Source organism: Polypterus senegalus, chromosome 14 (assembly GCF_016835505.1).
Source record: "Polypterus senegalus isolate Bchr_013 chromosome 14, ASM1683550v1, whole genome shotgun sequence".
NCBI classification, from domain to species: Eukaryota; Metazoa; Chordata; class Cladistia; order Polypteriformes; family Polypteridae; genus Polypterus; species Polypterus senegalus.
Genome location: NC_053167.1, coordinates 34,659,198 through 34,686,939, shown reverse-complemented (window position 1 = coordinate 34,686,939; position 27,742 = coordinate 34,659,198). Strand labels below are relative to the sequence as shown.

Below are 27,742 nucleotides of genomic sequence, written 5' to 3'. Positions count from 1 at the left end.
AGTACTAAGGAAAATAAGGATGACTAACAGACAAGTGCAGGCCTGCCAGTCTAAAAGAAATTCCTAAAGATATACACAACAGAAACAATAATAAAATGATTTGAAGGAACAGTATGGTGAACTCCAACATTCAGCGTCAGAATCACATGCATCATTCTTTACAAGTACTGTACTTATTATTCTTCACTTTGTTCAAAGTTTAGATGAAACCTAGCAAATGCATTTCAATGACTCCAGTAAGTAACTTGCCAAAGATCCTACGGATTCTGCACACTTGTGAAAGGCTTTAAATCACAAAATGGAAAATGACAAGTCAGGGATTATGCATCTGGTGCTGCTGGCAAGGCAAACAGTGCAAGAATGGTCCAAACTCAGCAAGAATGTTCAACAGTGAGAACAGCGCATCCATACAAATCTATGCCCGCACTAAAAATTTGTAGATAAATTTACCTTGGTTCTAAGTGCTGAAAAGACTACTTGCAATTATTTGCTGAATTGGGTTGGAGAGATACATACATTCAGGATAAAGTTACTTTGGACAACATCCACGGAGCAAAATTTCTCCGGATTATTTAGTTTTCCTCCCACATTCCAAACAAAATGCATGTTACGATGACTTGATCAATCAATGCTGACCCTTAGACAGCCTGACAACCCACACAGTGGTCATTACTAACACATGCCCAATGCTGCTGGAATAGGCACCAGCATCTTGCACTGAATAAGCAGGTACTACAAAGATGTAGGTAGGTAGGTAGGTAGATAGATACATACTTTATTAATCCCCAAGGGGAAATTCACATACTCCAGGAGTAGCATACTAAAAACAATATTAATTAAATAAAAATGCAGTACAAGTTAAAAAAAATGGAAGGGGGAGAGTGCAGGACAGGTATAACAGACAATAACATTGTATAATGTTAACGTTTAACCCACCAGGTGGAATTGAAGAGTTCCATAGTGTGGATGAGAAATAATCTCCTCAGTCTGTCAGTGGAGCAGGACAATGACAGCAGTCTGTCGCTGAAGCTGCTCCTCTGTCTGGAAGTGATACTGTTTAGTGGATTCTCCATGATTGACAGGAGCCTGCTCAGCGCCCATCGCTCTGCCACAGATGTCAAGCTGTCTAGCTCCGTGTCTACAATAGAGCCTGCCTTCCTCACCAGTTTGTCCAGGCGTGAGGCGTCCCTCTTTATGCTGCCTCCCCAGCACACCACCGCGTAGAAGAGGGCATTCACCACAACCATCTGAAAGAACATCTGCTGCATCTTATTGCAGATGTTGAAGGACACCAGCCTTCTAAGGAAGTATAGTCAGCTCTGTCCTCTCTTCCACAGAGCATCAGTATTGGCAGTCCAGTCCAATTTATTATCCAGCTGCACTCCCAGATATTTATAGGTCTGTACCCTCTGCACACAGTTTCCTCGGATGATCATGGGGTCCGTGAGGCGCCTGGGCCTCCTAAAATCCACCACCAGCTCCTTGGTTTTGCTCGTGTTCAGTTGTAGGTGGTTTGAGTCGCAACATTTACCAAAGTCCTTGATTAGGTTCCTATACTTCTCCTCCTGCCCACTCCTGATACAGCCCACGATAGCACTGTCGTCAGCGAACTTTTGCATGTGGCAGGACTCCGAGTTGTATTGAAAGTCTGATATATATAGGCTGAACCGGACCAGAGAAAGCACATTCCCCTGCGGCGTTTCTGTGCTGCTGACCACAATGTCAGACCTGCAGTTCCTGAGACGCACATACTGAGGTCTGTCTTTAAGATAGTCCACGATCCAAGCCACCAGGTATGAATCTACTCCCATCTCTGTCAGCTTGTCCTTAAGGAGCAGAGGTTGGATGGTGTTAATGGATTAATAAACCCTGCCATAATAAAGCCGAGTACTATATTGTGATTGTTGTCTTTACCCCTGGTGATTGGGGAGAAAAAAAGGGGTTTTCAATTTAATAAACAGGTCAATAAATGAAAATGAAATCTTATTGCAGATTAGCATTAGTTTGGTTAGTTTGGTATCTAAAACAGTCTGGGATTTAGTAATTCTGCAATGTACGATTTAGGGAAAAAGTACTTAATACTTTTTTTTTTTAAGACAGTTATAAGCAGATAAATAAGATTTTATATGGTGTGATATTTTTACTGTTTATAATATGCCTTATCAGCATTTTTATCAAGAATGCCAATCATTTTTAGGTCTGCTGTATTTTGCATGCTTCCAACAAAAGTTTCTAAAGGCATTAAGCCATAAAGCCTCAGCTTCATGATCTTCTCTATAACACTGGAAACAGCACTAGCATGTTTCATTTGCTTGTCCACTTCAGTAAGCAGCAAGCTCCAAGAAGATTCCTTTCTGTATTAGTAGCAAAAATGATGCCTACTGTAGATGGTAACTTGCAAACAACTTTATTCAACCCGATCTGGATTAATCTTGCTATTAGGAGGAAAAATAAACAAACATCTGCAAATGTCAAAATAATATACACACACATGAAAAAAAGCAAACAAAACTATTTTCTCTTTAAATAGTGTTTTATTCTTGGCATTGTGTTAGAAAATTATGTTTTTACTAACAAATCATTTGGCTACTTCTTCCAAAAATACAAAATAAAAAATAAATAAATAGAAAATAAAAAATAAACCCTGCTTGAACATCACTCTTTACATTTTGTTAACAGGAAGTATTCACTGCATTTTCAGGAGGGTGGGCACTACAAATGGCACAAGACACAGTGATGTCTACAAACATGCCAGATTTTAGCTGCCAATAACACACACCAGCACTCATTACTATTAATTAAAAGAAACTGGTGTCTGGGGAAAAACAACTTGAGTCAAATCTTAAACTCTTAACTTACCTGGCAACCTAAAACTGCACAGAGGTTTCCATATTTACTGAACACCTATAACACTTTTACAAAGTTGGCCCCAAGCCTGACATGATTAGCAAACTCAAAGGAATACACTGTATGCTCTAAAGTTGGAGGATTTATACACACTTTCATAATGCATGCTCTACTAACTCTTCAACAATAAGGGATAATTCTGATGCACTCTAACCCATTATTGTGAGACTATATGTCAGAACATAAGGTTTCTGCAAAACTAAACCTTAGTGATAGGGCTGTGGAAAAATTGTGGACTGCCACATTACCTCAGATGTAATGAGGGTGATATAGCTATAACATTTCATGCTGAATGCATACATCATCCCACACACTAATTAAATATTGAAGCAAATAATATTGCAATCCAAACTCCACTACAACACCACCACCCAAACCAAAAACAGTGAAGAGTTTTAATCTCACTTTCAATAGACTATAAAGTGCATCTTTAAAAGATATTCTGAATATGGGGTACAAGTCTGAAAGAATTTGCTTTTTTATTTATTGCATTGTTACCCATCACCCAAATAATACATCTGCAGTTTAAAGATTCCTTACATTTAGTGCAAAATAATATTTCAATGCAAAACAAATGCAGCATCACATTCTTAAACCATCCTAATCCAATTCAGGATCATGGGTGGATGGACCCTACCCAAGGCAGAAACAAGACCTTCAGATAAGAGTAAAAAATAATCACAGTGCCAATTGGAATCGCCAATTAACATTTCCTTGGAGAGATAAAAGAAAACCAGGGTATACCAAGGACAATACATACAGTTATGGGGTGAGCTCAGCAAAGAAAACAGCCGGTACCTGAACCCAGGATATTAGATTTGTGGGGCAACGGTGCTAATCACCGAGCTGCCATGCAGTTAGCAAAGTGAAAATACTCTGCAAATTTCCTGCTAGAGGTAAACAGCTTTGAGTAATATGTGTTAACCATGTACCATACTAACATCTATCACTAAATAGGGGCACTGGAAGGTCAAAATAGTTGGATACTGCACATATATCAAGGATGTCTTTAACCTGATGTGAAATGAATTTCATTTATAGTCCAATATTCTGAACATTAAGCACATAATCTAATGGAGAAGACAGATAACTTCAACTTTAAAAAAAACTTCAAAACGCCTACTCTCCAAACTGCGCACATTCTGAACCTTAGACACTTCCTCAATGTGTTTACTTCTTCATACTATTAATTGTGCACATATGTGCAACTAGTGTGTGAAGCACTTATTAACTTGAAATTCTAATCTGCTTAGGAATTTGATGACAATATAAGACAAAAACACTATATATACACAGAATGTAAAAACTGAAATAAGACATGGAAAAATCTGCATTTTACAATTGTTTGCATAGTATATAAAAAGACCGAAACAATAAAAGTTGCGCAAAAGAACAGTATAAAACCTTACACCTGTAACACGGTACGGCATTCTGAAACAGCTAGCAAACACGTTGCTGCTCTGCATTTTTAATTATACATATTAAACAATGCCACATTTTTAAATAGTCTAAAAATATTTATTAATATTATTTAGCAAGACTGCATGTTCATGTGTTATCATGAAAATCAAATAAAAACAAAACTGACCCCACTGATTATAAATCAGTAAAGAGATAAATTCAGTATAAGCAAAGTGGTAACAATTTATCCAAAACTAAGAAAAATCAGTGTTAACTAGTGTTTAAGAAGTTAAAACAAAAAAAAAACACTGATATGATTTCAAATGACCGTATCCAAACAATTGCCCACTTCTTTGTTAAACTTAAGACTCCTACTTAAATGAAGTAGTAGGACAACTTTCTTTTTTTAATAAAATTTAAAATTAAATCTAGACATTTAACTGCTTTAAAACTGCCACTTTTCTTGAAGCTTTCCCCATTTTTCTAGATAGGTTTCACATTCCAGAAGGGACTGGACAAGACTTTCTAAAATGAGGCATATTTTTCAGCAAGACCCACTTTACTAAAAGAAAACCAAAATATTGTCAAGATGGTAATGTCTGTGTACATAAAGCGCTTACAAAAAGGGAACATTGCACAACATTTGCAGTATACATTTTTTTCAGCTCTGCAAAAACAGATTATAACTCCAGTTATCCTTGGTTAATTGAAGGCACCACCCATATTTAAAAGCTTGAGTTTCAAATCAAACATAAATATCTTGAAAAGATTTTAAAAAAAAAAAAAGCAAATTCATTTCTAGAAAATACGGATTTATATGTTTTCACAGTTAGAACAGTAATTTAATATACATATCAGGGTTTGAAAAGCGTGAGATTATGGCAAAATTGTCACATATTTTCTGTTCTTAAATATTCCACAATGTGTAGATATACAGTACTCTTTTTCAGATTTTATGGCAACTCTTTACATGCTGCAAATACACAATAATCAACATATGTAAAATTATTTTACATCAATATGTTAAAACAAAGCACAGTCAAATGTCTATTTAAGTACAGTGTTCGAAACACAAACATTTTAAGGCCAAATTTTGACTTACGTTCAATTACTGATGCAACACTTCATTTGCCTAAGGAAAAAATCAAAATCACACCAAAAAGCAGGGTGAGATTATAAAAAGGATTCCTACATAAATAACCAATCCCATAATTTTGTTTAAATACACATTTTATTAGATTCCACATCAACATGGGAAGCTATATTGGTAAAGACTGAGAGAAGTGTCCGGCGTGATAAGAAGAACACTGTCCATTTGAACAAACCAGCAAAAACAAAACAGTCATGAAAACAAAATAATGAAAGTGCTGTAAACAGGAACAATTTGTATCACAGTAACTTTCAAGCCAACTCGAGCGTGTAACCAGTTTGTTCAGTTATTAAAACAAGAAGAGCTCAGTTCACTGATCACTTCCTTCAGTGCAAGACAAGAACTGAAGTGGTAACCTCAAACTCACTATATACGGTCATGAAGTAATATAATCTGTATGCAGGTGCAATGACTACTGGTGATCGCATAAAAGCAAAAGCATTGCCACTAAAAAATTTGGTGCGATACAGCACACACTTCGGACTCTGTGCCGTGAACGGCTGTAAACACTGCACTGAAAACATGAGAATTATTAAAAGCATTGTAATTTAAGTCACATTTTCCACAAGTAGTTATATAGATAAAAGTTAACATTAGGTTTCTGGTGTCCTAAATGTAAAATTATTCAAGAACACTACAAAATACAGCAGAAATTTAAATATGGATTAAATTCCAAACCCACGGACAGGCACATACTTTTCCATACATTTTCACCAAATAAATCCTGTTATGAATTTCAGGTTTTGCTTTTGGCAATCTAATTATTTTACCAAATGCACTAGACATGTGTTGATTGATAGATATGATGAGACATGGGATGACTGAAACACCTGCAACTAAAAGGAGTTTAAGAGATCTGCAATGAGGACCAAGAGCATCCATATTATGACAGATGAAATATCCACATACCATCATCCAGCTTGTGGCAACATACTCCAGATGGAGATAAAGATCTATAATTTCTTGTGTAAAAACTTTTAAAAGTACCTAGAATCCTAACTTTTCCTATCGATATACTAGGTGAGAAATAGAACTGGACTTGTAGTTAAGCTGGTTGTTGGACGCAAAATTGTGGAGCATATTTTTTCGTCCACAAATATCCTTTGCATATAGTATAATGCAACTGTCACAGGACACCTTTGAGCACTGAAGACATGTGTTGGAGGCTCCAGGCTTATTACAAAATCCACATCGTGAACCACTGCTTGTAGTAGTACTGGTCTTACCAGAAAAAAACTTAGATGTGGAGAGTGTTTTTTCAGGAACTTGTGACTGAGTACTAGAATAGACACATATCTTTTCTTTAACAGGCAGGTACCCCTCACTAGGCCTTGTAACTTTAGGAAAGTCTTGCATTCCAGAACAAGATGAATGGTCATCTGCATGGCAGCTAGGACACATGATCATATCACATTTCTGACACGCAGCAAGGCTACTGGTACCAAGCCCACAAATCTGGCACTTCATACCAGCAGTTGAAGCAGATGGACTTTTGGAACCCCAGTTCTCCCTGCCATCTCTTGGGTCACGACACTGTTGTCGGGATGGGAGGCGGAAGCCACCACGGTCAGTGTAGAGGTCTACCTCTTCAAGTGAAGACATATAAGGGTAGGAAGAATGCTGCGTTTGTTCCAAGGAAGGTGGAGGCACAGGAAAGAAGTCAGCCACAGGGCTATAGGGGATTCCAGCTACAGAAAGTAAGGAGGGAGTTGGACGGATAATTTCATCCTTCTGGTCTTCTTCAGCATCTACAAACAATGGTTCTTTACGTAGACTGAGAGAGGCTTTCAGAACAGGCTTGGTAGCAGGCTGCCAGTGACCTGCCCCATCAGTCACATCTACAGATTTTGAAGGTCGTCCACCACGTTTAAGGTAAGCCCGGTCAGGCTCGACACGCCGCACAAAGAGGCGAGATACTTCTCCAATGAGGGCTTCTTGGGGACACAAAGCTTCAGCGCAACCTCTAGCATCTTCCCTACTGATCCTACGGACTTCCACAGCCTCCACCTCCAAAGCAAGCCCTCCACCAGCCTGGGACACCAATTCCTTTAGCAACCGACATTCCATTCGTGCTAAAAAAAGCTCAAATGCTAGTTGACGTAGCTGAGAAAAACCTCCTGGTGCTTCCCGAGCATGATACAGCAATTCCTGGTCTTTTGAGTAACCCATAGAACGAAGCAGACTGCGTAGGTCTGACTCGCACAAAGCCGACTGTAGACAATAAACATAAGGCCCAGTGAAGGTCTGAAAAGTGTAAGGAAAACATAATTAGAATGAAATCTCAAACTGTTGAATTGTATAATAATGCAAACCACCACAAAAACCAATATATTTGGACTAAACTATGCAGATAATGTTCTGAAAGTGTAACCTGCCTTTTCTTTTATGTATTGTTTCTTTGCCCACCTTTACCTGTAAGGCACCCTTTCATGTTTAAACTGAATAAAGTCTAAAAATATATTAGGGCTGTTGGTGAATTGCACATTAACATGTGCGATTAACGCATTAAAAAGTTATGGTATTAAACTCTGTTAAAGCAACACCTAAATGCATCAAGCAAGTCCAGGTAAGATGAACGTGTTTCACTTGAAGAGAGGGGAGAAAAAAGCTTCTGGAACAAAAAGGTACTTCACCGTGCCACTACAGTAAAGAATTAATGCATTTACACAGACCAATCATGTCCTAACCTAATTATAATTATTCCCAAGATCCCTTGTCCACTGCTAGTCGTACGTATACTGCCTTCCCAAAGTATACTAATCTCCAATATAGAGTGGCTGCTGACATGGCATTTCTGACAACGGGACGAATGAAATATGGGCTGTCAAAATGTAAAGCAGTGACTGCATTATACAGCCGAGTCTAGTTCTAGTGATACTGAAGCACATGGAAATGATAACTTCATCCTCTTCTGGATATGCATGGTGTAAATGTACTTTTGGTGACTGTCAAAGTTGCTGTTCCCCAAAGCATGAAACAGCGTTATCAGACTCTGTGAAACTAAGTAGGTGACAGAATATTTTTTTTAAACTTTCTCTCTTCTTGTATCTCACTCAAAATAGATAACTTGTAGGGTTGGACTTTCTGTTTAACAATTAACATACATACTGCAATCTGATGGCTATTAAGTATCATTTTAAGCTTTAACATTGCAGATTCTCTGTTTCAATACTTTTTATATAAATTCACACACTCATATCCAGGATAGGCGGGTTAATCTTTGTGGTCGGCAGCACCACTTACCAAAACATCATTTCTGCAGCCGTACAGTGGTGGTAGCTACAAGAGGACAACTAACTAGCCCTGGCCAAGTTAGCTAGAAAAAAAATAGAATTGGACACTACTGTTCCTTGTGAGTGATTGTTTTCTACATCTGTTTGTAATATTATTTAAAAAAAAAAATCACTTAAACAAAACCATTTAAATAAACTGGTGTGCTTAGGCAATTGGCTGAATTGAAAAAACCAATATGTCAAAAATGTCTTTTTATCATATTATTTTAAATGCAGCATTAGTGGCAGAACCATTAAAGTGCTAGACTAATCTGTACGGTTATGTAGTTCAAAATGAAAACTTACTTTGAGCTGTTGACCCATTAGTATTTCACCGTTTATTCAGTTGTTTCCGTTGCACAAAATCATCAATAAACTACAGTGGAACCTTAGATTGAGAGCAAAATTCATTCCGGAAATGTGCTTGTAATCCAAAGCACTCTTATATCAAAGCGAATTTCCCCATAAGAAATAATAGGAAACTGAGATGATTCGTTCCACAACCCAAAACTAGTCATAAAAATGATTAATACAAAATATAAAAGTAAAAATACATATAACAAATTAACCTGCACTTTACCTTTGAAAAGAATCATGGCTGTTGTGAGGGAGACGAGAGAGAGGAGGGTTATTGTATAGGATGACTTTCAATCTAACTAACGGAATCCCTGCTCTCTGTTGGCTCACAAGGAGCCTATCCAATGACAGTTGCTTTTGCCTGAAGAGTCACTACACTTGGACACAAAATAAAAAAAATGTTTTACGCACTGTAAGGTTTCTAAACTCTTTTGGGATTCCACCCAATAGGACGACATGTGGAAGAACGTCCCGAAGCAACCGCAGGCTGCCATAAAAGCGAATCCGAAAAGATCGCGGACATGCTATAAGCACCTGCTGTTGATGGGTGATACAAGGAATATTATAAATGCGCAGGGCACAGTATTACTTGACCACTAACCTGGCCATGACCCTGCCCGAGTGCTGTGTCTGTGTTTAGAAGAGTGGCAGATCCCACTACAATAAATAACCATGCTGTTCCGGTTTCAAGCTGAATAAAGCTGGTGTTGCTAATGTACTGAGACTCAGCTTCGTGTTTTGGGGTGCAAGACAGGGACTTGCACGTTACAACACACACGTGGTCACAATGTTTTAGTAAACAGTATACGCTTGTATGGATGTTGACTATATGAGTGAGGCACGCCGACTGAGACAGAGAATGGGAGACGATTACCCACAATCCCACAGCGAGAGAGACAGGGAAGAACCATCAGCTCAGTTGTGATCACGTGACACTCAGCAGACAAAACATATATATATATATATATATATATATATATATATATATATATATATATATACATATATATACATATACTACTCGTATTGCAAGACCTCGCTCGTTTATCAAGCTAAAATTTTTAATAAATTTTAACTTGTCTTGCAAAACACTTACAGTAAAACCTTGGATTGCGAGTAACTTGGTCTGCAACCGGAATAATTTAATATGTATAGTCAACTGGTTATTAAAACTGGTTCATATTCAGAAGAAATAAAGTTATTTCTGGTTTACAGAAAATATTAGTATGCTTTAAGGAAAATACGTAATTTGATTAATATGCAATTAATTGTGAATAAAAAATGTAAATAAATAAAATACCTTGAGAGTGCGAAATTCTTTTTTCCAAGGATAAAGTAGTAGATTGGTGCAGATTGTTTCCAATGTAGCAAATGCAGTCTCTAGTGCTTCAAGGCTTGAGCTTCTAATTGTACGCAATGCATTTTCTGCAATTTCATAAAAGCGAACTATCCAAAATCGATGCGCTGGATCCACCTGGTACAGACTAAGGAATGCTGTTGCAGCTGAATGAAGTTCAGTTTCACTAATACCATGCTGTTGTGAACGTTGGTGCTGCTGTGCTCCTGCTCCACCAGCAAGTTCAAGTTGTGATTCCAGGAAAGAAACATACTTCTTATAAAGATCCTCTCGTAGCTTCGAATCCATTGGACGTAACAAGGTTACTCACTGTACACCTCTCATAGTCACTTGAGATCTCTGTCACTCAAATTTAACTGGCCAGTCTCAGAAATCCTATACAAAGAAATAAATAATTAAAAAAAGGCTGAAATAGGTGTCTAAATCGTTCCAATTGCCACACACACATTGTATTTACTTAATAACTTTCACAGATTATTACATTTGGATAACTTTAGCCTTAGACATAACACTGATGTGGCATGCAAGGAAACTTTCATTATCCTCTGTGCTTGTGACAGCTCTACTACCAAAACAACTATACCTAAAAGTCATCACCAGTGCAGGAGTATAAAAGATGGAGGAAATTATTTGGCTAACTGGAATACCATAACAATAAAATTTGGCTTTTCCTTTAAACAGATTAGACTCAGTTCCTGGGTGGCCTGTATCTTAAATAATAATTTGTTTCATTATGTTACTTTCAAGTAAGTTGTGAATTACCAGTCACAGACACTATATATCTGGTCCTGCCAAAAAAAAACTACACTGATTTTATTCAGCACTGTAGAAATACAAAGGCGAAATTTTTAAAGTAATTCATAACAGGATGAAACCCGGATACATTACTATGAGCCAGAGTCAAAACACAATACAAATAATAAATGTATGGTTATTGCCATTACCAAACCCCAAGCACATGATCATGTGCCAAACTTCCCATGAAGTAGTTAAATTCATAACGATTACATGCATCAAAAGTCCCACGCAAGACCTTGTCAAAATTACAATGCTTTGCTTTGGTGTCTGCAGAAGTCCCTGTTCTATGTAACAAAAATATCCCCTGCTCACACTGCATGGGTTGCAAAGGCTGCTCTGCAAAGTTGCAGATTTAAAGGAATGTCACATCCTCCTTTATTCACGAGGCCTAGCCCGGTGTAACTACATCTTGTTCCCCAATCTGAAGGGTTATGTCCATAGGAGGGGTGATGTTAATGAAACAGATATCAAGTCAGATACAGGAGAGTGATTGCACACAAAAAAAAATTAACCAACTGTAAGAGAAAAAGCTAAGAAAGGGTTTACGAACATTTTAGTGTTCATGGGGATTGTTGATGAAATATTGTTTTAAAAAAAAATCCAAGAAATCCAAGAGAATAAAACTAATAGCCAAACCTACTCTGAACCAAGTCTCAGTGCTTACGGTATATTGTAATAACAATTGGTTTTGTTTTATTTTTTTTTTCCTGGCCCTCTAACTGGGGGTAGTTGTAAAAATGCAGCACAACAAATAGTTACTGTAACTTATCCAAATCAAGTATAAATAAAATTTGTGGCAAACCAATAGAATATTAAATTTGTTTTTTCTCTTCATGTTAATAGGATTACAAAATTAATTCCTAAACATATCCCTTTGTTGCTAAATAAAGCTGTTAAGATATTGTCCATTAGCACAAATACAAGCTGTACTCTGTTTTTTAAAACCAGACTTTGTAATAAAGTCACTTCTGCCATGGTTAAGGGCTATGTCTGTCTTTTGGAAAACACACACTATTAGGCAAGGTGTGGATGTTAGAGTAATTTGTAATAATAAATTGATCATTTATTCAAGACCTTAAGGGGTGCTGTACGATGGCTGACCTCATGCAAAAAGACAATTTTACCTTGGGGATTAATAAAGTGTATCAAATCAAAAATCTAACTTAAAGGAAAACTAAGCACCAGTGGATGTAATAATTTATTGGTCACCATTGCACTTCAAATCATTCAAGCAGAAGTTTGCAAACTTGTATCTCATAATCTCTGATAATGTAGCCTTAAAGGTTGTTATTGATTACTCATGGTTATGAAAATGTACAACCTCAGGAAAAGCTTGTTACTCACACTTAACTTGGAAGTGTTTTCTAAATTGTATAATCATACTTTAGCTCTACTTTGTTTTTGATGATGCTTGTTATTCAAAACAAATTATCAGTCCTCTAAATAAATTTCAGATAACTACTTAATTCAAATTGATCAATTCTCCTCCTTATAAATACATGCTCAGAGTAAAACTGGAGGAGTGTCATGTCCTACATATTAACAATCATTGATAGCATGTGAAACTCAAACCTGACACATTAAACTAATATTGACCAGCTTGCATATAAATCTCTCTCCTGTCTCTGAAACTGGCTCTGTATACAGTTGAACAAAAACAGGTATCCTATGCTTTAATAATAAAACTGATATACTCTGAACAAAATGCCAAATAACAGCACACACAGTATCTCACAAAAGTGAGAACACCCCTCACATTTTTGTAAATATTTTATTATATCTTTTCATGGGAGAACACAGAAGATATGACACTTTGATACAATGTAAAGTAGTCAGTGTACCGCTTGTATAGCAGTGTAAATTTGCTGTCCCCTCAAAATAACTCAACACACAGCCATTAATGTCTAAACCACTGGCAACAAAAGTGAGTACACCCCTAAGTGAAAAATGTCCAAAATATGCCCAATTAACCATTTTCCCTCCCCATTGTCATGTGACTCGTTAATGTTACAAGGTCTCAGGTGTGAATGGGGAGCAGGTGTGTTAAATTTGGTGTTATCACTCTCACACTCTCTTATACTGGTCACTGGAAGTTCAACATGGCACCTCATGACAAAGAACTCTCTTAAGGATCTGAAAAAAAGAATTGTTGCTCTATATAAAGATGGCCTAGGCTATAAGAAGATTGCCAACACCCTGAAACTGAGCTGCAGCACGATGGCCAAGATCATACAGCAGTTTAACAGGACAGGTTCCTACTCAGAACAGGCCTCGCCATGGTTGACCAAAGAAGTCGAGTGCACATGCTCAGTGTCATATCCAGAGGTTGTCTTTTGAAAACAGACGTACGAGTGCTGCCAGCATTGATGCAGAGGTTAAAGGGGTTGGGGGTCTGCCTGTCAGTGCTCAGACCATACGCCACACACCGCATCAATTAGTCTGCATGGCTGTTATCCCAAAAGGAAGCCTCTTCTAAAGAAGATGCACAAGAAAGCCCACAGACAGTTTGCTGAAGACAAGCAGGCTAAGGACACAGATTACTGGAACCATGTCCTGTGGTCTGATGAGGCCAAGATAAACTTATTTGGTTCAGATGGTGTCAAGCATGTGTGGTGGCAACCAGGTGAGGAGTACAAAGACAAGTGTGTGGCTGCATGAGTGCTGCCGGCACCGGGGAGCTACAGTTCATTGAGGGAACCATGAATGCCAACATGTACTGTGACATACTGAAGCAAAGCCTGATCCCCTTTCTTTGGAAACTGGGCCGCAGGGCAGTATTCCATGATAACGACCCCAAACACACCTCCAAGATGACCACTGCCTTGCTAAAGAAACGGAGGGTAAAAGTGCTGGACTGGCCAAGCATGTCTCCAGACCTAACTCTATTGAGCATCTGTGGGGCATCCTCAAACAGAAGGAGGAGGAGCGCAAGGTCTCTAGCATCCACCAGCTCCGTGATGTCGTCATGGAGGAGTGGAAGAGGATTCTAGTGGCAACTTGTGAAGCTCTGGTGAGCTCCATGCCCAAGAGAGTTAAGGCAGTGCTGGAAAATAAAGTTGGCCACACAAAATATTGACACTTTGGGTACAATCTGCATATTTTTCACTTAGGGGTGTACTCACTTTTGATGCCAGCGGTTTAGACATTAATGACTGTGTATCGAGTTATTTTGAGGGGACAGCAAATTTACACTGTTATACAAGCTGTACACTGACTACTTTAGATAGATAGATAGATAGATACTTTATTAATACCAAGGGGAAATTCACATACTCCAGCAGCAGCATACTGATAAAAATAAACTAGGGATGCACCGAAATTTCGGCCACCAAAAATTTTCGGCCGAAATAGCATTATCGGTTTCGGCCGAAACGTAAGAAAGCGCCGAAAATAAAAGCTGAAATTGTCGCCATGCCTCTCCCATCCTCCCGTCTCGTTCGCGCTGTCATTACGCATCAAACACGGAGTATGTCGGCGGTTTGGAAGCACTTCAAAGTTTCAGATGAGGACAACAAAGTTGCAATATGCAACATTTGCTCTGCAAAAGTTTCAAGAGGGGGTTCAACAGCAAAGACATTTTCGACTACAGGTTTAATACACCACCTTAAGTCAAGACACGCAATTGAATTTGAGGAATACCGTCAAACAACGTTGGTTAAAACTAAGCCAACTAGCACATCAACACCCTCGGTTGCCACATTTTTCGAAAAAATTAAGAAATTTGCAAATGACAGTGCTAAAGCACGTGACATAACAGAGAAAGTAATGGAATTCATTGCTTTAGATGACGAGCCGTTTTCAGTCGTGGAGGACATCGGATTTCGTAGGCTAATACACCACATTGAGCCGCGTTACACACTGCCAAGCAGACGGTATTTTGCAGAGACCTCTCTACCTGAAATGTATGACCGTGTTGCAAAACATGTTCATGAGCTCATGACCACAGATATCTCTGCTCTAAGTTTTACCACAGACATATGGAGCTCTGACGTTAGTCCAACTAGCATGCTCAGTTTGACAGCGCAGTGGATAAACGCGGAGTTTAAATTGCAAAACATTCTGCTTCATGCACAGGAGTTTGTCGGCTCACACACTGCAGCAGCAATATCTGATGCTTTGGCTAACATGTTTGAAACTTGGAACATAGACAAGTCTAAAGTGCATGTGATTGTGAGAGATAATGCACGGAACATGATAAAGGCTATGGATGACAGTGGATTAAAGAGCATACCTTGCATGGCACACACGCTGCAGTTGGCTGTGAATGAGGGAGTGCTTAGTCAGCGGAGCATATCAGAAATCACAGCAACTGGGAGAAAAATTGTGGGACATTTTAAGCATTCTCCGCTTGCTTATTCCAGACTACAAGATTTGCAAAAACAGTTTGGGATGCCAACAAACGACTACAGCAAGATGTGGCCACTCGCTGGAACAGTACATACTATATGTTGCAAGGATTACTTGAACAGAAGCGGGTTTTAGCTGCATACATGACAGATCACGACCTGCCAGCAACTTTGAGTGCACATCAGTGGATGTTGGTGGAAAACATTGTCTCTCTTCTCGCCCGTTCGAACAGTTAACCAAGGAAATAAGCTCAGCTCAAGCGTCTGTTGCTGAAGTTATTCCACTGATCGCAGCACTGAAGCGCCTGCTTGGAAAAGAGGCGGAAACAGATCATGGCGTAAAAACAGCTAAAAAAACTCTACTGGAGGCTGTTAACAAACGCTTCCAAGACATTGAGTCCAACCCTCTTTACGGCATTGCAACAATATTAGATCCACGCTTTAAAGACCATTACTTTGACGATGAGAAAAGGCAGGATGTACGCGAAATGGTGCAAACAGAGCTTACGGCTCTTGAAACCTCTGGTGAAGCACAAGCGCGACGGGAGAACAGAGCAAACTGTGCCTGAGAAACGGTCACGCATAAAGTGATGAGGCGAACATTCCTTCACTTTCTGATATGTTTGACGAAATTTTACAGGAAAGCGTCCCAACCCACAGCGGTGTAAGAGCAAGCGCAGCCTCACAAGAAGTAGCAACCTATCTAGCTGAACTACCCATTGGCAGAAGTGACAATCCACTTGACTACTGGCGCGAACAAAGATCGCTTTCCTTTGCTTGCATGGACTGCGCAAGTACTAATCTGCCCCAAGCACCAGCACAGACAGTGAGAGATTATTCAGTGCAGCATCTCATGTTCTTGATGAGAACAGAAATCGTTCTCCAGCCAGAAAGCTGAACAACTTTTGTTCATAAAGAGAAATCTGCCACTTTTGCTAAAATAAAAGCAGCCTAATTTGATGTTGTTTACAGTTAAAGGTTTGATTTATTTATTCTGTTATTGCAATGTTGTTTTGCACAGTAATTTAAAATTGAAGTAAAACGTTTAATGCAGGTAATATTTTGCACAATTCGTAAAGGCACTAAAAGCTAGCACAGACTGAGTGATTTTATTCAGTGCAGTATGTTCTTCATGAGAAGAGGAACTGTGTCTTCAGGCAGAAAACTGAAAAACTTTTGTTCATAAAGATAAACCTGCTTCTTTTGCTTAAATTAAAAGCAGACCAATTTAGTGTGTATAGTTATGTTGTTTACAGTAAGAGGTTGGATTTATTTATTTTTCTTCTGTTTGTGCACTCTTGTTTGGTACAGTAATTTAAAATTGAAGTAAAAAAGCAGCTAGCATTTTTTTTGCACAATTTTGTTACAGAAAGAAATTTTATTTAGTTTTGTTATTGTTAAACAGCCTTATTACTGTTATTTATTATCAATAAAAGTTTGATTGCTTAATTAATTTGTAGTTTTTTTAATACAAACAAAAAGAAAATATTTTAAACATGTTTTTTAATGAAGCCATTTTCGGTTTCGGTATCGGTTTTCGGCCAAGTGCATCCAAAAATTTCGGTTTCGTTTTCGGCCCAGAATTTTCATTTCGGTGCATCCCTAAAATAAACAATATTAAAGAGTGATAAAAATGCAGGAAAAACAGACAATAACTCAGTATAATGTTAACGTTTACACCCACCCCGGGTGGGATTGAAGAGTCGCATAGTGTGGGGGAGGAACGATCTCCTCAGTCTGTCAGTGGAGCATGACGGTGACTGCAGTCTGTTGCTGAAGCTGCTCCTCTGTCTGGAGATGATACTGTTCAGTGGATGATTGACAGGAGCCTGCTCAGTGCCTGTCGCTCTACCATGTCAAACTGTCCAGCTCCATGCCTACAATAGAGCCCGACTTCCTCACCACATTATATTAAAGTGTCATATCTTCAGTGTAGTCCCATGAAAGATATAATAAAATATTTACAAAAACGTGAGGGGTGTACTAACTTTTGGGAGATACTGTATATCGTGTCATTATGATGAGGAATATGCAACACTTTTTGCTTCACAACATCAAACATCGAAGCACACACATTGATCCTGTAGGATCTGCTAAGAGGTTTTATGTCACACGTTGATAGTAAACATGACTTGATCACACTGCACCCTCCAATTTTTTCCTGGCACTGCAACTTACGCACGCGTTGTATTAATTTGAGGACTTGCTCAGAGGACACATCAAATGAGCTCTGGTAACGCGTGGCAGACATGATATATGTATGCGTTCTGAGTGTGAAGTATAAACCAGCCAAAAGAAATGAAACATAACTAATTCTAAATATTTAGTGTTTATACCTTAAAGTTGATGGTATCGATATATTAATGTAATAATAAATCAGACAGATCTGTTGGGTTTAAAGGAAGCTGCTACATGTCAAATCCACGACCTCTGAATAAGAATGAATTAGATCATGAAGCGTGATTAAATGAACATGTCATGTCTGACTCTTCAAGTAGATAACCACAACTGCAGTAGCACTTTTTTTTTTTTTATAGATTTACAGGGTTAAACATTATATTGATTAAACATACCTGCTATTAGTAGACTACACTACAGTTCAAAGAGGGTACTACAATAGGTTTTTTAAATATGAAATTTAATATCTACAATATATCGTTAAAATGAGCTTCCGTTTATCTCAGTTTAAAAAAAAAAAAATCACTAGAGCAAAACTAGTTTAACATTCATATGACTCATCCCAGAATCTGACAAAAAAATCTGCATGAGAACATCAAGACTGTAGTTCAAAACTGATCCACTTCCAATTTGAAAGAGCTCAAATAACATTGCTAACAGAAATGGGCACAAAATGCACTTTCCAAAAGTGCAAATTAGGTAGACTTTAAAATGACTAATTGTGGATAGTGCTGTAACAGAACCTGCCAGCAAGTACTGAGTCATGGTGTGTGAAGACTTATCAAACCAAGACTTCTACCTTCTTCCGTTGTACTTATTTCTGAATATTTCAAAACTTCTTGTTATATACAATACTGTATGCACTGAGTATAGATGTGCAATGTGTAATTTTAGGACTGTATTATAAAATATAGGACTCTACAAACAGTGCTTTACTTTTGCATTACTACTTTTGTATGAAAAACTACATATTTCAGTGGCCAGCATTTGTTACTAAATACTTAGCCCAGAGATAGCTTGTGCCAATTAACTGCTGTGTGCAAGCAAAAAATTGCAACTTTGTATGCTGTGCCACTGACAGGTTGGCTGGCATCCCAGATGGGATCAATAGTTCCTTATCCAGTCGGGATGCCTTTTACTGGTGGGACACGGACAGCTGGTGCCTTTCCCATTCAGGAGGCCATGATAGTGGAAGGGCTGAGGGAGACTGCCTCTCAGGGTTATGTATTCTCCTGGTGGAGTTCCCCTTTGCATTTCTGATGGCTAGCCCTGCTGGGGTACTTTGATGCAGCCAGGGAGAGCTGTTGTTTTCCCAAGCCTATTTCATTATAAAGCTTTTAGAGCTCATTATTTGAAGCCAGAATAATGTGAATACTCCCATCTTCTAAAATCTGTTTTTGAACTGTTCAGCATTTACCTTACAGTGCTGTTTATAAGCTGTGACACTTCAAGCAAAAGCAGCCTTATGAAGTCCAGGAGAGGTTGAAGAATTCTTTTTTTTAAATATTGCAAGTATTCTAAAATAAGCATTATGTCATGTTACTCATTACTTAAAAAAGTAATCTGAGTAGGTATAACCAATTACTTTTAACATGTCACCCTGAACACTGCTGACTAGTTCACAGCAAAACGTTTGCTCATGACATTGTTGCATATTAAATGGGTAAAAGCAGATTGAGCATTGATTTCAGTTAGTTCAGAGAAAAATAAACTCAAGAAGATGCAACAGGTATTTTTATGGTCAATTCTAAATCAACTTGTAGACTCTGGAGCTCTCTAACATGCAAAAGTATCATCCCACTCTAATCCAATATAACGCTCCAGTATTCCATTTTCTTAAATTTTACTCTACCCAGTAGTCTGAAGCATTCTGCACGAAGATAGGAAAGCAAGCTTTTTAGGAATGATCATCTCATCAAATAAAAAGCAGTTTATGTCTGTAATGATCTCTAAAGAAAAAAAATCATTGAAGCACACAGAAATGATGATTTTTAAGACTCGACAGTATGTAACTTTACATCACTTAATTAGATGGTTGACAGTTCTGTTTCAATAAGAAACGGTGTGGAACTTTTTCTTGATTAAACATTTCTTGTCCAGTCAAATTATTAATAAAAGAAAAAAAAAAAGTAAACAAATAAGCATCTGATCTAAAGCATGACCTCTTTAGTGAAACAAGAAAGGGAAACAAGCACACACCTGACACTGCGTGGCCACACATGGACTACAGTATATAATGAAGCCTTTTTTTGTGTTAATATTTACAGTTGTACGCAAGTAAAGAATAACACACTCAGGTTTTGAACAGGATCTATACTCACATTCACAACTGTCTAGGAATTTGCTGGGCAAAACACTTATTTTGTGCTTAGAGAGGCTACCCATCAAAATTAAGGAGAAGCAAAAAGTGCAGCTGCATTCAGATTTATGAGTACCTGATCCAAAGTCAAACTCATTTCTAGACTTGCATTTTCCCAGGCCACTTCAAAACAGTGGCCTAACACTAAGCAGACTGTCAGCATTTGACCCAGAGTCAACCTAGATTGCAAAATATACAAAGTGTAAAACGTTTGATGTAGCTGGTGGGCATCACTATATTAACATCACAAAATGTTTGTTACAGTTACTCAATGAACACAAAGGATATCAAAGATGATAAAATCTACAATTACTTTCTAAAACGTACTGTTTTCCCTTTCATATTTTGTGATCCTTTTATTGGCGCTGAATGCATCTTAATTGATTAAATCAAATTCTTCAGAAACATTAAGATTTATTTCCACAGACTGTTTCCAACAATCAGCGATCATATTTTCTACAAAATAAAAAAAACATTCATTTTAACAAAAGCTGACGTCATTCATTCCTTCGGTGTTAAAAACAGTGCGTGGACTGAACATATTTTTGAGTCTTCTACGTCTCCAAAAAGACATTATTTGTGTCTTAAGTACTGTATATTTTATATTGTATGTTCCTTCCTTGACTAATCGCAAGCCAGGATCCAACATCAACAGAACATGCCATCAATGGAACATTACACAAAACTTTAAAAGCCACAAGATTTAACAACTCCCTTTGGATCACACATGGCTGCAAAATTAACCTAATCTGTGTTTTCAACTTGCCAGCTAAGAACAAAGAATAAGAAAAAAAAAAATCTTCCTAATAAAAGTTACTCACCACAAGTCGGGTTCTGCTACCTTATATCAGAAGATGCTATGATTCAAAAAGACCGACAGTAGACGTTCAACAGGCCTATAATAATTAGATTGATCTCTAATGAGAACATCACATATACTGTAAATCCAAAATGATTTCGCAGCGTATGATTAGTCTGGGTCTGCGTAGTGCTCTTTTATTCTTAACGGGAGGTGTGAATCGCCACGGAAAACACCGCGCAGGATATCAGGAAACTAGGGGATTTTGAGCGGCACAACAAGGAATTCACATAACGTTTTGACGGTATACCAGCAAAGACACCCGTAGCAACAGCACACTCTCAGCGATCCCGACTCACTCCATCAGCAGCATGCCAGCGTCACGGTGCTTGTCGCTTTCCACAGGCCTTTGCCGTCATATAAATTCCACAGGATTTGCACTGAAAAGGCTTTAGTGCGGTTCTCCAAGGTTTCCATGCCTTTACTTCGTTTCTCCCTCCTTTCAAAATGAGTACGAAGACCTGTCCCAACACAGTGAACATTCTTGAGGATAAACTGCTTTCTACGCAAATGTATTTTGCTATGAAAACAAGGTTTTCGGTTCAGGAAACAGCGTCTGACCCCTGCAGCGCACTCTCCAAAATAAACCGAAGAAGGTTGCTAATAATGAAGTAAAGGAAGTTAAACCGATTATTTTAAGAGTTTTGAGGAGAAATGAAAGCAACCTACACGTAAGGTGTTTAAAAAGACGCCACACTCCACTCCACGAAACCTTACCTTTGCATTCTGCTGGAAATCCCCACTGTCGTATTGCGCATGCTTCACATGTGAGGGTGCGCGCGTCAACGTACTTGCAGTCGCGCGCATAATCAACGAGAGCCAGTCGACGGCTGCCCCCACATCAAAGTTATTTGTATCTGTTGACTTCCTGGAGATTTTAAAAGATTCAAAGATTGACACGGCAGGGTGGAACCTTTTTGTAGTGATGGCTACTTTTGCTGGAAAATATTTCTAAGGAGAGAAATCGAACATATGTGTGTTTCGTCCATTTGATTAAAATATAGTGTCGTTTTCCAGAACAAAATTAGTGAAAATATTAAACTAAGAACCATACCTAACCGTAACTTCTGCCAAATACTGCTGGTGACGTTAGGTTCTCATCTGTGAGTTTCATAATTACAAATTTCAAAGGAAGGAACCATCGTTGTTTCTGAATATGGTACAAAACTGTACAAATATGACTTGTCTGGCATGGGAAATCGTTTCATTGGTTACATATATAAGAAAAATATATTTTTGATTCCAAAGCTCAGGCCTACCTAGCTGTTCCACCCAAAACTCCAGAACTCCTATTTTAATTAGGTAAACTATCATTTACTGTGTTAGACAGAATGATACAATATTTACCTTTAATAAGAATTCTAAAAATGTGATTAAATTAAGTCAAGTTGGGTAGCATACACTGGTACAGTGCGTGGTCGCACCCATGTACACAGCGAAACAACTTGGGATCCCGGTTTGCAACCCTCCAGGCAGACACGCAGTCCAGTCCCACCCTCCGGAAATGAACCTCTATCTGTCGCAGCCAGGTGTTACGTGGGCAACCCCTTGGCCTGGTCCAGCCACTCGGGTCCCCAACAATGAGGATTTTACGAGCCAGATCACCCTTGGGGAAACGCGCCACATGGCCATAGTGCCGTAACTGACACTTGCTCACAATGCAGATAATGTGCCTCATTCGGGACTCCATGAGCAACCGTTCATTCAACACAAAGTCAAACCAATGGTACTCAAGGATTTTCCGGAGAGACACAGTACCAAAGGAGTCCAGTCTTCATCTCATGTCACTGGATAGCGTCCATGTCTTGTAACTATATAGCAAGACAGGAAGCACAAGGACTCTAAAAACTTGGACCTTTGTCCTTTTGCATAGATATTGAGAGTGCCACACACCCCTTTCCAGCAACCTCATGACCCCCCATGCTCTCCCAATCCGTCTACTGTCACTGCCAAGGTAAGTAAACCTCTCAACAAGGTCAAACAGACACACTGCTGATGGCTGTGCCCAAAAGGTTATTAAAGGCCTGAACCTTGGTTTTTATCCAGGACACTCTCAAGCCCAGACACTCAGACTCCTCACTCAGTCCCTCGAGCACCCCGATCAGAGCCTCCATTGACTCTGCGAAGATCACAGCATCGTCAGCCATGTCAAGATCCGTGAACCTTTCTTCACCAACAGATGCCCCACAGCCGCTGGACCCCACGACCTTGCCCAACACCCAGTCCATACAAGCATTGAACAGAGTAGGAGAAAGAACACACCCCTGACGAACCCCAGAATCAACTGGGAAAAATGCAGAGGTTCTACCTCCTCTCTGCACAGCACTCACAGTACCAGTGTACAGGCCAGCCATGATATCTAGCAACTTCGAGGGGATCCCGCGAATCCTCAGGATTTGCCACAGGGCAGCTGGATCAATTGAGTCGAATGCTTTGTGAAAATCAACAAAGGCTGCAAAGAAACTCTGCCAATATTTGTGTTTACACTCCATGAGAAGACTCAGTGTCAGGATGCGGTCAATGGTAGACTTCTTAGGCATAAAACCAGACTGTTCCAGTCGCTGGTAGGTGAGCAAGAGATCATAGACCTATTAAGGACGACCCTAGCAAAGACCTTACCCGGCACAGAGCAGTGTTATCCCCTGTAGTTGCTGCAATCCACGCGATCACCCTTCCCTTTCCAGATAGGGATGACAAGTTCCATTTTCCAGTCAGTTGGGATGATGCCAGTCTCCCAAATGGAAGCAAAGATTGCTTGCAATGCCAGGAGGACAGCCTTACCACCAGCCTGGAGAAGTTCATCTCGGATACCACTAATCCCTGCAGGCTTTCCCCTCCTCAGCTGGTTCACCACCTGTGCAATCTCAGTGAGACTGGGTGGTTCACAGCTAATTGGAGGATCAACCTCAAGAACCGTGGACCCAGAGATATCCAACATCCTAGCCAGAGGATCAGCTTTGAACAATTGCTCAAAGTAGCCAGCCCAGCGGGTCACAACTGCAGTGTCATCCGTAAGGACCGTTCCATCAGCTGCCCTGACTGTGACTCTCTGAGAAACAGATTCAGATGTGCATAATGCTTTGATTCCTCTGTAAGCAGGACGTTGGTCACTAGACTACAGATGGTGTGTCACTTGCTCACAGATTCCTTTAACAAATGCCTCTTTATCTGCCCTCTGAGCCCTTGCAGCCATCCTTCTCAGTTACTGGTACAGACCAGAATTGCCATTGAGCCGTTTGCTGCGACTCCTCTCAATGATATCTAGGGTGCCCTGCAAGATGAAACACCTCCTTCTGTGTACACCAGTAACACCAACACAACCCTCAGCAACCTTCAGGGTCTTGTCACGTTAGGTCTCTCACCTCACATTAGGATCGGCAGTCATACCCAAATCTGAAAGTTCCTCACACAAACTGCGTGCAAACTCATTAGAAACAGCTTTGTCTTGGAGTCTGGCCAAGTCCAGGCTCATTTTCCTAGTAGGTGGTAAGCTGGATCCTAAGACTAGCAACAACAAGTCTGTAGTCAGAATTCACAAACTGGGCACTTCTATAGATCTTGCAGTTTTTAAATCTACACAATCTTGAAAATGTGCTCTGTTCTTTATTTTGAAATACCATATGCAGTTACCTAATAATGATTTCATCCATCCATCCATTATCCATCCCGCTATATCCTAACTACAGGGTCACGGGGGTCTGCTGGAGCCAATCCCAGCCAACACAGGGTGTAAGGCAGGAAACAAACCCCGGGCCGGGTGCCAGCCCACCGCAGGGCGTGCACACACACACACCAAGCACACACTAGGGACTATCTGCTATTGAAATAGTTGCTTCTCTTTAGCATTTAATGCCTGTGTCCTCTCTTTTTCAGTTGTCACTATCTGGCGATAATTTACAGTTTAAGTTCTACTGTATAAAAAAAGTGACATAAAAAGAAGAAAATTAAACCTGGAGTGCTGTGTATTAAAACCTGTGGGGACAATCCAAATTTCACATTTAGTTGTGTTTGTGTAAAAGAGTGGGAAAAGGGCAGTTTAATAAACAGGAGTTTAATTAGAACTAGCATATATTTTTTCAAATAGTAATGGTTAACAAGCAGCAGACACAGGTGCAAATGACAGTAGCAGCTTCTTCACTGTTGTTTCTCCTTCTGTTATCATTACCAAGCAGCTGATTAAACAACTCCTTTTTAAATTAAATAAAAAGAAATTAAAATAAAGTTCTCAGGCATCTGATCAGGATGCCTCCTGGACGCCTCCCTGGTGAGGTCTTCCGGGCACGTCCAACTGGGAGGAGGCCCTGGGGAAGACCCAGGACATGCTGGAGGGACTATGTCTCCTGGCTGGCCTGGGGACGCCTTGGGATTCTCCCAGAAGAGCTGGAAGAAGTGGCCGGGGAGAGGGAAGTCTGGGCCTCTCTGCTTAAGCTGCTGCCCCCGCGACCCGACCTCGGATAAGCGGAAGAGGATGGATGGATGGATGGATAAAATAAAGTTCTATCCAATCAAATCTAATCCAACATGTAAATCTTAAAAAAGAGATTTGTATAGCTTTAGAAAGTAAATCAACCATGTTGTAAATTTCTGGATTGATGTAATAAAGGCTTAAACTTGCAAATAGTGACATTTTCATTAAAATAGTTCAATTAACATTAAGAATTGGTTAGAATAAAAACTTCATCCATTCCAGCTCTTCATGGATTGAACTAATAGCAAGTACCTACTACGCCCAAACTCAATTCCAAGTTTGAAAAACAAGTATGCTAAAAATAATTCATACATCTACACCAAAGTGGAACATGGATTCTCTAAAGAAACAGCAGGCATATGAATCATGACACTTAGAAACATCACTAACAAAGACACACCCATAGCATATTATAATTTAACAATTACATTTATTTTTTTGGCATATGCTTTTATCCAAAGACACTTACAAAAGAAGTAAAAATAATCGAATAACATTAGGCTAGAACCTGTTTGTTCAGCAAGAGTAGTAGGACAGGTAATAAAAGTCGATTGCTATAAGTGAAAAGATGGAATAACTAATAAATCTGCAATCATAGATTACAATGGATAAAGCAATTAAACTTAATTTAACAACACATTAACCAACAATATAAAATATTTTAGTAAAATAAAATATTTATATAGTTTTTTTTTTTTATCAATTAGACAGATGGGTGTTTAATTGCTTCTTGAACACAATGAGGGAGTCAGCAGTATGGAAGGAGGAGGGTAGCCCGTTCCACCAACTAGGAACTACACAGGAAAAGAGTCTGGATTAAGACTTGATAGCATGCAGAGATGGCATCACCAGACGCTGTTCCCTGGCAGGCCTGAGTGGGTGAGAAGGATTTCACCAGTGTCTCCATATACTCAGGTGCTGATCCATTGATTACACTGTAGGCAGGCATCAGGGATTTGAACCTAATGTGTGTTGCTACAGGGAGCCAATGTAGCAACCTGAAGAGAGGAGAGACATATGTTCATCTTGGCTGGTTAAATACAAGATGGGCTGCTGCATTCCTTACTATCTGCACTGTCTTGATACCACATGCATGTACTCTTGCCAGAAGCCAGATGCAATAGTCCAGACTCGGCAAGGTCGAGACCTGGACCAGAGGTTCTGCTGCATACTCTGTCAGCTAAGGTCTGATCTAGTGGGTGCTGCATAGCATAAACCTGTATAAATGAGAAATAGTATAAATGAGGTCCTGCGGTGGGCTGGCGCCCGGCCCAGGGATTCGTTCCTGGCTTGCGCCGTGCACTGGCCGGGATTGGTTCAGGTTGACCCCTGTGACTCTGTAATTAGGGTATAGTGGGTTGGATAATAGATGGATGGATGGATGGATGGATAAATGAGGTCAGGAAAAGATAGCTACTCATCAATCACAACCCCAAGGTTGTGTACTGATTTGGCAGATATTAGCGATTAGCGATGTAATATCCGATATGGTGTTCCACAAGGCTCTATCCTGGGTCTGCTGTTATTCTCAATCTATATGCTTTCATTAGGTCAGATTATCTCAGGGCACAACGTGAGCTACCACAGCTATGCTGATGACACACAGCTGTACTTATCAATAGCACCTGATGACCCTGATTCTCTTGATTCACTAGCACAATGTCTTACTGGTATTTCTGAATGGATGAATAGTAACTTTCTCAAGTTAAATAAAGAGAAAAGAGAGTGATTGGCAATAATGGATACAATGAGGCTATTAGAAATAAACTGGATACATTAGGATTAAAAATCAAGACGGATGTAAAAAGCTTAGGGGTAATTGTTGACTGTAATCTGAATTTTAAATTGAATATTCCTCAGATCACTAGGACAGCATTTTTTCACTTAAGAAACGTAAGTAAAGTTAGACCTCTTAAATCACTGAAAGATGCTGAGAAATTAGTTCATGCGTTTGTTTTCAGTCGACTAGATTACTGTAATGCACTCCTCTCAGGACTACCCAAAAAAGACATAAATCGTTTGTAACTAGTGCAGAATGCAGCTGCTAGAATCCTAACTCGGAAAAGAAAATCTGAGCACATTTCTCCAGTTTTGATGTCTCTACACTGGTTACCTGTGTCATTAAGGATTGACTTTAAAATTCTGCTTATGGTTTATAAAGCCTTAAATAATCTTGCCCCATTTTATATATCGGAATGTCTGACACCTTATATTCCAAATCATAACCTTAGATCCTCAAGTGAGTGTCTCCTTAGAATTCCAAGAGCAAAGCTTAAAAGAAGTGGTGAGG

General features: G+C 39.2%; 1 protein-coding gene across 3 annotated transcripts; it reads right to left on the bottom strand.

The window, feature by feature from the left end:
- Positions 1-2,521: 2,521 nt before the first annotated feature.
- Positions 2,522-21,792, bottom strand: spata2 (spermatogenesis associated 2). Of its 3 annotated transcripts, none has more exons than XM_039734957.1 (3): positions 21,702-21,792; positions 10,388-10,819; positions 2,522-7,702 (listed from the first exon to the last, which is right to left on the bottom strand). In XM_039734957.1, exons 2-3 carry the CDS (start codon positions 10,730-10,732, stop codon positions 6,464-6,466), a joined length of 1,584 nt encoding a protein of 527 aa, XP_039590891.1. In that variant the 5' UTR covers positions 10,733-10,819; positions 21,702-21,792; the 3' UTR covers positions 2,522-6,463. The 3 variants fall into 3 exon arrangements, with proteins under 3 accessions (XP_039590891.1, XP_039590892.1, XP_039590893.1); XM_039734958.1 differs by having other exon boundaries at positions 21,654-21,706; XM_039734959.1 differs by lacking the exon at positions 21,702-21,792 and adding an exon at positions 20,947-21,609.
- Between the last annotated feature and the right edge of the window lie 5,950 nt (positions 21,793-27,742).